This window comes from Thamnophis sirtalis, unplaced genomic scaffold (assembly GCF_051295495.1).
Source record: "Thamnophis sirtalis isolate CommonGarterSnake01/CBP01778 unplaced genomic scaffold, rThaSir2_p1.2 scaffold_8, whole genome shotgun sequence".
NCBI classification, from domain to species: Eukaryota; Metazoa; Chordata; class Lepidosauria; order Squamata; family Natricidae; genus Thamnophis; species Thamnophis sirtalis.
The window spans coordinates 50386834-50402863 of NW_028261388.1; the positions used below are offsets into that span (position 1 = coordinate 50386834).

The 16030-nt window shown below is 39.4% G+C and overlaps 1 protein-coding gene across 1 annotated transcript; it reads left to right on the forward strand.

Annotated features, from left to right (window-relative positions):
- The first annotated feature begins 203 nt into the window (after positions 1–203).
- On the forward strand, positions 204–2249 carry OLIG1 (oligodendrocyte transcription factor 1). The gene has a single exon (XM_014068071.2). The coding sequence runs from the start codon at positions 417–419 to the stop codon at positions 1110–1112; it is 696 nt and encodes a 231-aa protein (XP_013923546.1). The 5' UTR covers positions 204–416; the 3' UTR covers positions 1113–2249.
- The last annotated feature ends 13781 nt before the right edge of the window (positions 2250–16030 follow it).

The following is a 16030-nucleotide window of genomic DNA, read 5'->3' on the forward strand; positions in this document are numbered from 1 at the left end:
GCGGGTTTTCTGTAAGTTTGGGCTAAGCTACCAGAAGACTCAAAACTGAAAAACTGGAGCACCAGACTTCACAATAAAGGTCTTGTCCTACCGCAACGGTTTCCCTAAGCATCTGGTGGCAGCCAATGAGCGCCTCTTTTCCTCCAGATCTGCACTCCCATTGGCTGCAGCCTGTCATTCCTTCGCTCGAATACAGGGTTGGAGTTAGAGGATCTGCGCTCAATAATCCATTTCCTCACATCTCGGCGCTAATCGCAGCAGGGAGATTAAAATAGTAACTGATCGGTCGATCCTTATCCCCCTTTTGAAACCGTTCTTCGAGCGCCGACCCCCATTTCCCTGCCGCCTTTTCTTCCCACGAGCTTTTTAAGGCGATGACAGCCCGTTGCCCGCTCTGAAGAGCCCGCAAGGCCATCATGTTGAGGCAACACTTTTCGTACGAGCTGGTTCGCTACACGCAGGCCCCTCCCGCCTTGCTTCCCAAACAAGCGGAGGAGAGCAGGCCGGACTTCGCGGCGGAGCAGCTCCAGACGCGACCCGGGACTGGGACCAGCCGGGCGGGCGGTGGCAAGAGCGAGCAGCAACAGCTGCGGAGAAAGATCAACAGCCGCGAACGGAAGCGGATGCAGGACCTCAACTTGGCCATGGACGCGCTGCGAGAGGTGATCCTGCCTTATTCGACGGCTCATTGCCAGAGCTCGCCGGGGCGGAAGCTCTCCAAGATCGCCACGCTGCTCTTGGCTCGGAATTACATTCTTTTGTTGGGCAGCTCCTTGCAAGAGCTCCGGAGAATCATAGGGGAGATTAGCGGCTCCTCGGGTCCCAGGCTGCTGCTGGCTGGACTGCCTCTCTTCGCCGCCGCCGTCGCCCCGGGCCCGGTGCTGCTAACGCCGAGCCCGGTCAGTCACCATCACCTGCACCACCACCACCACCACCCGGAGAGGCTGCGACCGGCCAACAAATACCTCTCGGCGGCCCTGGAGGAGCAGCAGTGCGGCCAAGGGCGCGTACCCGATGGGGCGACCCTTTGCTCCTGCGCCGCTTGCAAATTCCCTCACTTGTTTCCTTCCGCCTTCGGGGTGGCCGCTGTGCAGGCGCAGTTTTCCAAATGAGCCTGGCCCTCCTGAGCTGAGGAGGGATGGAAATGGAGGGGGCCCCGCAGGCTGCAATCGAAGCGGGTGGGAGGACGGGGCCCGGAGGGCTCAAGGCTCCTCGCGGCTTCTCCTATTTGTATTATTCGGTCTGGATGGAGCGACAGCTGGGGGCAGAGAGACGAAAATGTTTTAAGACCCTGAAAAGGACAGTTTTGCACGTTTTCTTCTCAAATCGGTTACACGATCACTGGGACGAAAGTCTGATTTTGGCCCTCGGGTACGAATGTGAAAGAGAGGGGGAGAATGGGACAATTATATTAAATAGGTCCAAATAACTAGTCCAACTATAACCCAAGGTGGCCGTGTGATGAATACAGATTTGCACAGGATATGAAATCAGTATAAGCCTGTTAAGATCTATAAAAGATTTCATGGAAGACCAGAAGGGAAGAAACTTTCCTCTGCTTGGTGCAAAATCCAAATGACAAATGGCCTCCAGCCTCTGACTGAGCACATCCACCAAAGGAGAGTCACAGCCCATGGCATTTGGTTCCATTGTCAAACTGCTTTATCAATTGGAATAACCTCCTGTAATTGGACATCTTATTCTATGTCCCACATTCTGGGATGCAGAGAACAAGTCTTTCTTCTATAGGAGCCATTTTCAGGCACTTGAAAAGTATGATTCTAACCATCCTCATTATTTCTGGTCTTAAACATTCCCAATTTCTTGTAAGGCAACCAGGATTCACACTACAGTAGTGACTTTTGGCATCTAAAACAGCAAGGAGAGAAGTTTTCAAACACTTCAGTCATGGCTTGGTGACATTCAGAAATGCCATAAGATTCTAGTTGAGGTCCTGGCTAAATATTCAGTGTTTGGATAATCTTGGTAAGGTTTTATACTGGGCACCTGTTCCAATTTTTCAGATTCCCTCTTAAGTGGCAGCGCCCAGAAACTCATGATACTAAGAATGTAATATAACTCTCTACTTCTGGGATTTGAAAAATATACTAAGCTGTATTTGCCTTTTCAGCAACTATGTCAACTGATTCATATTTAGGAACTGATTCCCCCATTCGATATCTTGTATTTGATTTCTTTTTCTACATGAAGAACTTTCTCTATTAAATTTCATTCTTTTTTTCAGTCAATATATCTAAATTATCTTGATTTTTTCTGTCTATTAATATATTAGCTATTGTATTCCGTTTTGTATAATCTGCAAACCTGTTAAGCACTTGCTTCCACCAATTTATCCACATTAATGAAAATAATGAATCAAGCCTAGCCCTGTGATACTTAACTGCAATTCAATTAGTATTCTTTGAGCAGAGTTTTCAAGCCGGCTATGGATCCCCTTAACAGATATACCAGCCAACCATTATTTAACTAATCAAAATGTCATGTAATATTTTTTTTTAATTTAGTTGCTCCTAAATGCAGTGGAATTTTCTTTCAAACAAGATGTATAAGATCACATTTGTGTCCCTAATTTCCAAGGTGTGCTCAGGCTTTCCCCCCATGAAATCAGTGAAACTTAACTCTGCTTAAGTCCTACTTGTTCCATTGTTCAGTACAATAACTAGTCTCTCTTCTATTGATGAAAGTCTTTGCAATTCCGAGACTGACATTTGTATTTTTATTGGCTACTTATATTAGTTGTAGATTGTCTATCAGTCACAATCCACAGCTATTGCATTGCGAAAATAATACTTAATAATTTTTGGTTTTCAAAAATTACATAAAACAACATGTCTCTGCTTATGGAGAAGTTAAATCCTATAGATCAGTTCATTTTATGTACTAATATCCCAGTGTAATGGATTGATTTTGTTTAAACTAGTTTAAATACAGCGTTATTCACATACTTTTGTTCAATGCCAGCAGCTGAATTATCTATATAGCAATCACATAATATTAAGAGTTTCAATCAGAAGCACACCTATTAGGAAATAAGATCCACTGAATTACTGGGCCTTACTTTTAAGGAAACAGGAACAGAATTTATCAGAGCACTTCTAAATTGCATTGAGAGAAGACATGAATGTACTGACTTCACAACTTTGAGTGGAATGCTTGTAGGCTTCTTACCAATATTGTGGTCATCAATTTGCATGCACAGTACTCTGATGCATTATTATTGTCTTAATGTAATGGATTAATCTAAAATTATTTTAATATTTTTTCTGTAACAGCAAAAATGAAGATACCTCTATAGCAATGCCAAGAATACCAACTTAAACTTCTCAATAAGATATAAGAATATTGCACCATATCTCAAAACTGTATAGTCAGAAAATCACACTGGATATCTGAAGAACTGCTGGTGCTTAGATTTACAAGGTAATACAGAACAAAATTAATCAAACATTTTTAGGATAGACTATATTAAAAGCAGGATGTGGGTGCTATAAAGCACAGTTTTGCTACAGAATACATCCCATTCACTCCGATGTAGTTACAACAGCACTGAACGAAGGGACTTATGACTGGTCCCTGACTTTACAGCTTTTGCAGTGGCTTCATGGTTGCGTGATCAAAATTCGGGTGCTTGTTACCCCATTCATGTTTACGATGGTAGATGCACTCCAACTCCCCCCTCTCTATTTCCCCCCATCTATGCCCTGTGACACCCTGCATTCTATGGCCCCTGCTGCCCTAGCGGACGTTCACCATATTCTTCCTCCTGCTGCTGACCATATATGCCTGGCTTGGCCCCTTACAAAGCAGCTGCTGGCCACATGAGACTTCCTTCCTCATGCCATGCATGGTTTTTTCATAAGATCTGGAGAAGATGGCTTCACAGCTGCCTTGGGAAGGGTCAGAGCAGGCACACCTCAGTGAAGAGAAGCAAGAAGATAGTGGAATTCAGCTGAGGCCACAGGAGTCTCAGAGTTGAGGGTGGCAAGGGTGACTGGCTGGGACTGGACTGGGGCAGTTGAGGTTTGAAGACTTGAATTGGGGTGGGTCCTCAACTATTGACCAATGGAATTTGATTAATAACAATGGCGAGTGGTGGAATCACCACTGCTAAGAGATGCGGTTACATGACATCGAACTTTATGAATGTATCACTTAAGTGATGAAAGTTTTGATCCCAGTCGTGGTTGTAAGTCAAGGATTGCCTGTAGAAAGTTTATTTCTTAATTCCACAATTAATTTCAGAAAAATGGGGGTGGGGAAACTACCCATCAGATGAAATAAAACTCTGGAATGCTCATGCATGAGACATGTTTATCTTATTTATAAAAGTGACTCTGGGGATGTACAACAAAGCTAAAATCACTTATAAAAATATTTAAAAATATAGAAAACAAAACAAAAGAAATAACAGATGAAAGGATGTCAATAATAATGAAGTCACAGCACAAATTCACTCCTTTAAAATATTTAACATTTAAAAACATGGTTTGAATAAACTTTTTAAAATCCTTGTGGATTTTAAACTTTTTTTAAAAAAATGGTTTCCTCTGTTCAATAGCTTTTACAGTACAAAAACTAGCCAAGAATCAGAAATGTCAGAAGCTGCCTTATACTGAGTCAGAGAATTGGTTCAACTTGCCTGATGTTGCTGATATTATTTGGCAATGACTGTCTAGCTTTGGAAACCAAAGTTTAAGCCTTACCTGGAGATCTCAGATATTTAAGTTGTTACTATTAAGCTCATAACTCTTCCTTGAGATTCTCTGCATCTGAAAGGATTCTAAAAATATAGAAATAACTAAAATGTTGATGATTATAAACTGAATTTAAGGGCAAGTTTTATAGCTGCTCTTTGTGATCTGGATTACAGGGAGAACTACCTTTGTTTGAATGGAGCTATAGAGTGCCAAGTGATACGGTGTCTGAGTTGCTAAGACACTGAGCTTGTTGATCAGAAAGGTCGGGAGTTCAGCGGTTTGAATCCCTAGTGCCACATAATGGAGTGAGCTCCCGTTACTTGTTCCAGGTTCTGCCAACCTAGCAGTTCGAAAGCACATAAAAATGCAAGTAGAAAAATATGTAGTAAAGTAACAGCGTTCCGTGCACCTTCGGCACTTAGTCATGCGGCCACATGACCACAGAGATGTCTTTGGACAGTGCTGGCTCTTTTGCTTTGAAACAGAGATGAGCACCACCCCCTAGAGTCGAGAACAACTAGCACATATGTGCGAGAGGAACCTTTATCTTTACCTTATAGAGTCCATGTTGCTTATGCAACGCTATAATATTTTTATTTCCTGCTCCTGAGAGTTGATGCAGGCACTGATAAGGTAGAACATCATTTGCACATAAAGATCGATTAACTTCCTGGGAAGAGATTAGGGAAAAATGTCTGCAGCTTTATTAATTTACAGCACTTCTTTACATTATGAGTAATCCGGGTGGATATCTGCATAGGGAATTGTTCCATGAGTGGATTGTTCACATTCTATCAGGAGCAGATTTCAAGTATCTACTTTGTAGTTTTGTTTTGTTCTCTTTTGTTTTAACTAGACCTTTTCACATCTGCCACTTCTCCATTGAATCTACATAAACAAGAGTATAGAAGACAGAATCAGAAGTCATACTAGCAGACTTCCACTAGTATATAGAATCCTCTTTCCCCCTTTTGCAACCCAACCAGCTGTAGAATCTTCTAAAGGAGAAAGAGGTACAAAGGGGAACAGATCTGTTTCTCCTCGTAAGCAATCAGTAACATGGCTTCTATGGACATCTACACAATTAGAATTAAATTCTAAGACCAGGAATTTGGTGTGTTGTTATTAGAGTAATAATTCCTTGCAGTCAAGCTCAACTTCCGATAACCACCCTGGCACTCTCCACCCTCCATGCAATTGTATTGACAATAATATGAAGGTAGGTTGCCACTGCTTTCTTTTGGGAATTTCTTTTTAATTTGCAGTTCAACTTTCAGCTCTGAAATTTCCAAATATGACCAATGGCCAACCATACTTAGTTTTTTGAATATCAGCCACAGTTAACTAATAGTTACCGTACCTAGCAGGCTTTCTATTTTCGTGTTGGGTCAGAGTCTAGTTTTGTTCCAGGCAAATATTCAGTCCTGGTTATATCTTCTCTTAATTTTTAGCAGTATAATTTAAGAAGTGGAAGATTATTGTTGAACAAGTCAAAGTAATAAAAAAAGCTTTGCTCGTCTATCACAGATAATTCTGAGTTCTGCCAGTAGATTGCAATCTACTTTCAGCTTACTTTAATTAATTTATGCCAAGAGTGTGTGTTCCATTTTAATAAATATTTAATAATATTCTATGCAACAGAATAGGCACAAGTGTGACTATACTTCTGAAAGAAATCAAATTAATCATGATTAATTGAAAATTACACACACATACAACGCAAATATTTATATCCTGGCTGAAATTACTACATGTGGTTCCAACTAAGTTTTTTTCCTCATTTGATTTGAAATTTTACATGTATCCCCCCCCCCAACCCTGGAAGTATAAAAATAGTTACATCAGCATCAATTTGTTTTATAATACAGTCAACCTCACTTTGATTTATATTTCAAATACTTTTGACATATAGAAAACAGAATTTGAAATGGTCCAAATCAAAATCAGATGGGTAAATATACCCCTAGCTATCAATTTTGTTCCAGAGAATATTTTTTAGAGCTGCCCTCTGAATTCAGAGAAATCCTCCTCCTCCTCTTTTATGAAATGGAAGCTAAATGGCTGCAAAAGAAATGATTCTTTAATTGTAGTACTTTGGAGTATGCATCTCTTGCAGTATTTGCAAGTGTATTTTCTGAACCACTGTGCAGTTAACCACTGGGATTAACTTACATCAATATTAATTAATGGATGGATGAAAATATTGGGTAGAATATTTACTAGAAAAAGAACACTGGAATTACTACTGAGAAATGTCTATAGAAGCTTTGAATTGTATTGTAAGGAACATAAGAAGAGGTCTAATATATAGCCAGGGGTCCAGCTAGTTAAACTAAACTAGTTTAGTTTAACATAAATTTGGGAAGCTCAGACTTCTGGGCAGGATGGGCCTCTTTCTAATATTGCTTTTCTTCAATATTTTAAGGCATGATGCTTAAATTTATGAGGTGATAAATAACAATAAATAACAATTTTCCTCAGTCTGAGATGGATTATGCCAAATGGAAAATGCACACAGTAAAGAGTTGAGATACAATTTTGCTTTGAGCTTCATTAAAAATGCATTTCATGGTAACACGTAGTGGAATTCTTCACACTCTCAGTTCAAAATCTCAACTCCAAGGAAAGTTAGAGAAACTTCACAACTGTAAGATCAATGATTGAACATCAAGACAAACTACTGATCCAGCTGTGGTAATGAAATTTTAAGTGGAAAGTCATCAGGTGGAAGACCACAGATTTGCACATGAAATAGACATTTGTGTTTTGTTCTATTTTTTAAAAAAATATCAGGTTCTTGAGTAGAAAAGTACCTTTAGTTGATAGTCAAGCTAACTTGTGGTGCTAATAGATTCTGATGGTTAAGAAGGGGGTGGAGGGGCAGTGCAGAATTTAATTTAACAACTTACAATACATCCACATGCCCAGAAAATGTGGACAGCTTGATAGGGTTCACTGAGCCAAAGAAGTAAGACCAAAACAGTGCATTAATGTATAGGGGAAGAATAGTTGCAATCAGTTCTCTTGTGAATTGAACAGAGAACTTGGAGATGAAGCAATTATCAGCCATCGGGGATTAATAGTAAAGTCTGAATGCCAAGCTGTATATGTTAGGGGCAGAATATGTTTCCTATAGAAAACAACAAAGAGCGTTTCTTACTATTAAGTGAGATTAAATGTAATGGCCTGATTTAATCACAAAGGCAGAATTAAATTCAGATGGCAACTTCAAAGTGGACACATGCACACAAGCTACTGCATACATTTACATATAGCTGGCATAGCTTGGCTTGCATCACAATAGGATAAAGTTTCTTTGGCCACTTAAACAATTTTCCATTCTTTGCTTTTCATTAAAATTCATTGTATTTATCTCTAAATTGCTTTTAGTTAATAAGATGGAGCTAAGAGTTATAGTTATTCATGGAAGTCCATGCATAATTCTTTCAAGTAAATTTTTAATTCCATTAAGTTTTTTAAGCAAAGGAGTCAAGAATAGAATAGCTATAATCAGTTAGCTACAAAAAGCTACCAAAAGCTGCTGTAATAAATTATACATCTATTCTTGACTTCCCCCCCTCCACAAAATATCAATATTGCTAATTATAGGAGTTCAGTCCATGAATGCACCTTCTTTTAATCCTAAGAGAACCACCCATGCTGTAATTAATGCCAAATGAACACTAGGTTATTTGGGGGAGGGGGTGTTAATCAGCCTTCTCTAACTGGAGAAACCTCAGATGTTTTGGGCTAAGATTTCAATTATTTCCAGCCAGCATGGCTGATGATTAGGGTTGTAATCCTACATATCAAACCGGGGACAGTTGGTTTCTAATTAATAAAAAAAGCCATTATCTTTTTTTCTCCAATATATATTTGAACTTTGAAAGTTTGTTGTTCCACACAAACTTGTATGCTTTGATAAACAGTTTCATACAAGCAGGAGTTGGAGAACATAAACCAAGCTCTTTTCCTTTAAGTAAATTAAAGGAAAAGAGTAATAAAAAATAGAAATTTTGGCTACTTCTTAATAAACATAGAATGCATGCTTTGCATTGCCACCAAAATATACAAAAATGCAATCCAATACATTTGTTCATGAATTGGCTGAGTTGTTTGGTTAATAGCTCATTATCAATGAAATACACTCCTGAAACAAAGTTTATGTGGCACACATTCAAATGAATAACAGCTTGTTCTGAAAGGTATTTTAAAGGAAGAAATGTCTTCCTTTACCTCCCTTCTCACCACTATTAAAGGATAATAATAATAAAAGCACAAAAGACCTGCAAATAGAAGTAGAACAATTATGGCAAAAGAAAGCTAAGATAGTACCAGCAGTAATAGATAACTTGCATGTAATCCCAAAACATTTGGAGCACCACTTGAACATCACTGGCATTGACAAAATCACCATCAGTCAATTGCAAACGGCAATTTTATTTTGAACAGTTTATATCCTGAAACAACGCATTTAATACCCTCAATTTCTGCCTATCTGAGGTCCTTTGGAAGGACTCAATAGGTGAATAAACATTCCAAATACAATCTAAACATCTGACTGTGTGTCTAACCATAATAATAAGGTGAATAAAAATGCCAAATCCAGTCTAAACATCTGGCTGCCTGTACAATCAACCCGAATAATAATTTAGTTCCACTGAGAATTGACTAATTACTGGTGAAGGAAGTTTAGAAACCATGATGCCATTAGTAGAACTTCCAATGGAAGGCAATCCTGGCCAAGGTGCATACAATGAAAGAAAAAAAAAGGTGCAGTTTCTGTCTAATCATCAATGGCAGAGACCAAGGCCCATTTCAAAGCATAATTTCACATACTATGTTTAAATACTGTCTACGCATTGAATATTATGGCTGCAACACTATTTATACTTGTTCTCTTTTTAATTCTTTTTTAAATTTTGTTTGTACAAACTTCACATCTTTGCAAAACATTTACATAATTTTATATATTTGTGTACTTACATTATTTCATACTTTTTTCATTCTATATATAATATTCTATATATTCTATGTATAACAGTTTTTACTACATTTAAGTCGTTTTTTATAATATTTATTTGATATAGTCTATCTTATATTTCTATTTTTTAATCATTTTCCGGTTTTGTAGTTGTCTATTGATTTATCGATCTTTCTTCCTTTTTTTTTTTTTTGCTTTCCTGCTTTCCCCCCTCTTTTCTCTAGCCAATTGCACAATAAATCCCATACGGAGTAGCATTCAGATTCTTCTTTCTCTTAGTTCTTTCATGAGCCTATCCATCTTTGCACATTCCAATACTTTTTATAATTACATTTTCTTCTGTTGGTGTATAATTATTTTTCCAGTTTTGTGTGTATGTAATTCTTGCTGCCGTAATTATGTGTAGAATTAAGTATCCAATATTTTTTTCATAATTTCCTTTTATAATTCCTAACAAAAATAATTCAGGTTTTAGTACAGTTTGGTGTGTAGTAATCTCCTCTAGCCAATCTTTTATTTTTTTCCAATACTTTTTCACAGATGTACACATCCACGACACATACGGTAGTATGTTCCATGTTGTTGGTTGCATTTCCAACAGATAGGTGAACACTCCAGGAACATTTTCACAATTCTCGCTGGTGGAAGGTGCCATCTGTAGAACATCTTGTACATGTTCTCTCTATATGCCATTGCCATCGTTAATTTGTAATTTATTTCCCAAATTTTTCCCATTCCGCCAATTCTATACTATACCCAAAATTTATCGCCCATGTTATCATCGTTTCTTTCACAGTTTCTTCTTCCATTTTGATTTTTAATAAATAGTGATATATTTTTTAATCAATTTTTCTTCAGTTCCCTGTAGAATTTTATCCAGCTCTTGTGGCTCAAAAGTAAATATCAATGGACTCAAAAGGCCTCAATGTGCACATGTACCATTCTGTTTGAAATTTGGAAAATTGCTTTAAAAAAATCTATATATCAGTAGAGGTCTGCCAATAATTTAGCAAAGGAAAAGTTATTAGTAAATGTTTATCTTCTCAGTTTATACTTCTGGAGACAGTTCATCCATTATGAAATATATATTATACATTCCTAATTTATCAGTAATTGGATTAATGATGCTTATTAAGTTTCATCATACATTATGTTTTATTGTGTAAGTTAACAATAAAGCTCAGATTTAAGAAAACATTTTAAATAACCTCCACTTTGGAATGATGTATAGTGATAAGAGCATAACTTTTCCACCAGTTTTAACAAGTAGATCTCAGTTTTCTACCAACAATAACAGAGATCCCACAAATAGCAAATAAATCCATACCTGTCTAAGAACAGCTTATATCAAAAGGTGGAGATTTGCTCCATGCAGAACATCTACTGTAGTATGTTTGTTGCAGTAGGAATATGAATGTCTTTACCTTCCTTCTGTACACAGTTGCACAGCTGCTTAGGATTCTGTACATTAAAAAAAGCAGCAACCAGTTTCATCATGTTATCACTGTGTAATCTTGCTTGCAGGAAGGACAACACACAGTTTTGTATAGTATCCTATTCTAAACAGTAGCAGTATTATGGTGTTAGCTTTCCTGGACTAAGGCCCCTTCAGTAGATATATGGAGTCTCATCTTGAAAAAGAAGTCTACTGCTATTGCTATAGAAATAACTCTGATTCTTGATGTGGGATAGTAAAAAATGAGATTAGTAGAAAATATGTGCACAGGATATACTATCACTGATAACTACCTTAGCATTCCTACATAGATTCATACACACTTCCACTAAAGTTCTCCCCTCAGTATTGAGCCTTTGATAGTATATGCCATGCAAGGCAATTGATAACTAACAGCCTCTGAAAGATTTAAAAATGTGAATGGAGTCTTTTCCCTCAAATAATTACTTGCCTTCCACACTTTGAGAACAATAAGAGCTATCAACAAGAAAGAAATTAGCCCACAGTACAAATGGCTACAGATGTCACTTCTGAAAATCACTGATAATTTCAAGATTAAAATGCCCTTCAGTCAAGCACAACTCTCAGTGACATGCATGGCACATTCATATGGTTTCCTTCACAACAATTTTTCATTTCATTTATTTCATTTATTTGGGATTTATAGGCCGCCCTTTTCCCTGAGGGGACTCAGGGCGGCTTACATTCACAGGGAAAGGGGGGTGCAATACATAGACATAAACAATATGTGAATAAAATAAACAGTAAAAACACAACTTTCATTCAACACTCAACACTCGGGTGGGGCGAATTAGAAACTTATCCCCAGGCCTGACGGGATAGCCAGGTCTTAAGGGCTGTGCGGAAGGTCTGGACGGTGGCGAGGGTGCGAATCTCGACGGGGAGGTCGTTCCACAGGGTCGGAGCTGCTACTGAAAAGGCTCTCCTCCGCGTAGTCGCCAGTCGGCATTGACTGGCGGATGGGATTCGGAGGAGGCCCAATCTGTGCGATCTAATTGGTCGGAGGGAGGTAATCGGCAGGAGGCGGTCTCTCAAGTACTCAGATCCACTACCATGGAGGGCTTTATAGGTGGTAAGTAATACCCTGAAGCGCACCCGGAGATCAACAGGTAGCCAGTGCAGCTCGCGGAGGATAGGTGTTATGTGGGCGAACCGCGGTGCGCCCACTATCACTCGCGCGGCTGCATTCTGGACTAACTGCAGTCGCCGAATGCACTTCAGGGGCAGCCCCATGTAGAGCACGTTGCAGTATTCCAGCCTAGAGATCACAAGGGCTCGAGTGACTGTTGCGAGGGCCTCCCGGTTCAGGTAGGGTCGCAACTGGCGGACCAGGCGAACCTGGGCAAATGCCCCCCTGGTCACAGCCGACAAATGATGGTCGAAAGTCAGCTGTGGGTCCAGGAGGACTCCCAAGTTGCGAACCCTATCTGAGGGGTGTAAAATTTGACCCCCCAACCTGAGCGATGGAACACTGGCCAAATTGTTGGGAGGGAAACACAACAGCCACTCGGTCTTGTCTGGGTTGAGTACCAGTTTGTTAGCACTCATCCAGTTCTTAACGGCCTCAAGACCCCGGTTCATCACGTCCACCGCTTCATTGAGTTGGCACGGGGCGGACAGATACAATTGAGTATCGTCCGCGTATTGATGGTATTTTATCCCGTGCCTCCGAATGATCTCGCCCAGTGGTTTCATGTATATGTTAAATAGTAGGGGGGATAAGACCGAACCCTGCGGCACCCCATATGTTAGGGGCCTCAGGGATGATCTCTGCCCCCCGACCAACACCGACTGCGACCTGTCCGAGAGGTAGGAGGAGAACCACTGCAACACAGTGCCTCCCACCCCCACCTCCCGCAGTCGTCGCAGAAGGATACCATGGTCGATGCTATCGAAAGCCGCCGAGAGGTCAAGGAGAACCAGGATGGACGCATGGCCTCCATCTCTGGCCCTCCAGAAATCATCGGTCAATGCGACCAAATCGGTTTCTGTGCTGTAACCAGGTCTGAAGCCGGACTGGAAGGGGTCAAGGTAGCTAGGACCGTTGAAGCTGGAAGGCTACCACCTTCTCGACAACCTTCCCAACAAAGGGGAGGTTGGAGACTGGACGGTAATTGTTAAAAACGGCTGGATCCAAGGATGGTTTCTTCAGGAGGGGTCTCACCACCGCCGTTTTAAGCGTGGTGGGGAAGTGCCCCTCCCGAAGGGAGGCGGTCACGACCGCCTGGATCCAGCCGTGTATCACCTCGCTGCTGTTGGCAACCAGCCAGGAGGGACACGGGTCCAGTATACAGGTGGAGGCACTCACAGCTCGTATGGCCTTGTCCACATCCCCAGAGGCAACATCCTGAAACTCATCCCAGAGATGGTTTGCCAAGTAATCCCCCTGTGTCTCGGCTGGGTCTGCAGAGGTGGAGTCCAAGTCCGACCGAAACCGAGCAACTTTGTCCGCTAAGAACTGGGCATACTCCTCAGGCTTACCCTGTAAGGGGTCCCCCACATCCCTCCTATATAAGAAAGAGGTGTGAAAGTGCCTTTTTCCAGAATGTCTTTTCTACTTCTCTTTCTACGTTATAGTTCTGAGATTTCCTTATGGTTTCATGATCAAGTACTAACCAGATTCAACCTTTCTTGAATTTCACCAGGACCAACTAAGATGGTGGTGAGGGGCTAGGGTCCTGCATCATTTAACACTTTTTGTTCTATCTAAACAAGACATCTCTCTCTGCCTCACTCACTCACTCACTCACTCTCTGTCTCTCAATTATGTCTTCTACTCATCTTTAGTTTCTTATGACACCCCTGATGTTTCTTTTTTTGTTTTTTCTTATGGAAGGGGAGAGGGGAGGCCCTGTATTTATATCTATCCGTGGGAGTGATTAGTTCTTGTGTGAGAGTACTTATCTGCAGCTTGGAGGTTAAGGTCTGACATCTTTCCCTAAGTTGAGGAGGGAATCCTTCTGGACACAGCATAACACCTTGTCATCTGCTTCCTTGCTGGGTGGATACTTTTAAAAAAAAAAAACTTACTTATAGATTTGAGAAATCAAAACCATCACCCATGTCCTGTTGTATGGTGATTTTTTATAGGGATGTAATGGACTCAGTTGTTTCACTTATCAGGCAATAACATCCTGCATGGTATATACAAAGGTGGTATCCATACAGAGTTTTTATTTTCTGTTTTCAATAAAAATATCATCAGTACCGTAGCCAAACTTTCTGAGGCAGTAATGGAAACATGCCATTAAACACTATATCTCTGTTTACTGGGAGGCGTTATTTCCATTCCCTCCTCAGAAAGGCATTGGCTGGGTCCAACCATACTGGAAAATGTTCATAGCATGTGTCTCTCCCCGATCATATCTATCTGGAAGGGTATAATTTTTTTTAAAAACTATGCTTTTATATATTACAGTGCATAAATAATAAATCACAATAAAGTGTTTTGGGTTTATCGGTAATTAATGTATATTATTTCATAGGCAATTATATGTCATATTTGCATCAATTTCTATCTCTCTATCATCTCTATCTCTAATCTCTTGACCTGGTCCTAGCCTCTTTTAATGTTGCTTTTGGCAAATGTATATATGTACACATGCATGTGAAATATATCATGTGTACATATTATTTACGTGGAAATTTTCTAAAATTGGTTTCAACCAGGTTTGATAAGGTTAGTAATGTGGAATATTCAATTTATAATTGTATTCTTCTTACATTTTGTGAGGGATTGTCAAGTTCAGGGTCATCATTTTTTCAGGTAATATGGTGGAATTTGAAATAAATTTAAATGGCAGATTTGAATTCTGAGAGTTAAAAATATTTGCAGTTTTTCACTTCAGCTGTTGTATCTTTTTTTAAAAAATTAGAAAGATGCATTTCTAAGTTTTTTAAATGTTTATCTTTATGATAAGGCCTAAACATAGCCATTCTGAACATATACAATGTCTTCAACTTCACATTATGAGCCAGTTTAGTTCTAGTTCAATCCGTAGGTATGGACAAATGACTATGAGTTAGCCAGAACCATCTGGATTTCTGTAAGTTTGATTTCTGATATTTTTTTCTTTTATTTGCCTGATTAACATAAAGATCTAACTCAATAATGATTAAATCTCAAGGGGTTCATATTTTAAATTTCACAATATGCTTGACTAAGGTGACCAGATTTTCAGATTGGTAAAGAGGGACACCTTTGACCGGGGGTCACTTTTTTCAATGCCATTGTAACTTTGGTCACTATACCACCTTTCTGGCCACAGTTCTTAAGTGAATAACTGCAGCTGATAAGTTAGTAACATAAGTGAATCTGGTTTCCCCATTTGACTTTGCCAAAAGGTGATTATATGACCCCAGGACACTGAAACCATTATAAATACGAGTCTATTGCCAAACATCAAAATTTTGATCACGTGACCATGAGGATGCTGCAACAGTCTCTAAGTGTGAAAATGGTTGCTAAGTGTGAAAAATGGTCATCAGTCACTTTTTTCAATGCCATTGTAACTTTGGTTACTAAGCCCCTTATACCACCTTTCTAGCCACAGTTCTTAAGTGAATAACTGCAACTGGTATTTTGTATTTTGGATAGAATCTTTTTTTAAATAGCCTAAGACAATTTAAAAAAAGAATCCACACAGAATTTTTAAAAATCCTATGCACAATAAATAAAATATTATTTTAAAATACATTAAAAAAATAAAAGAAAAAAACCTAGCTCACTTACCAGCAGGCTTGCACTCCAAGTAAACCCAGAATGATGTAGATGTTAATACAAAGAACTGAGCAAATTGAAATGGTGAAATTAGTCAGGGAAATATTTTTCAAAGAAACTTTGCCACCATT

What these genes read in the sequence shown, in the direction of transcription:
- OLIG1 (XM_014068071.2), top strand. Translation starts at nt 417, where the DNA reads ATGTTGAGGCAACACTTTTCGTACGAGCTGGTTCGCTACACGCAGGCC.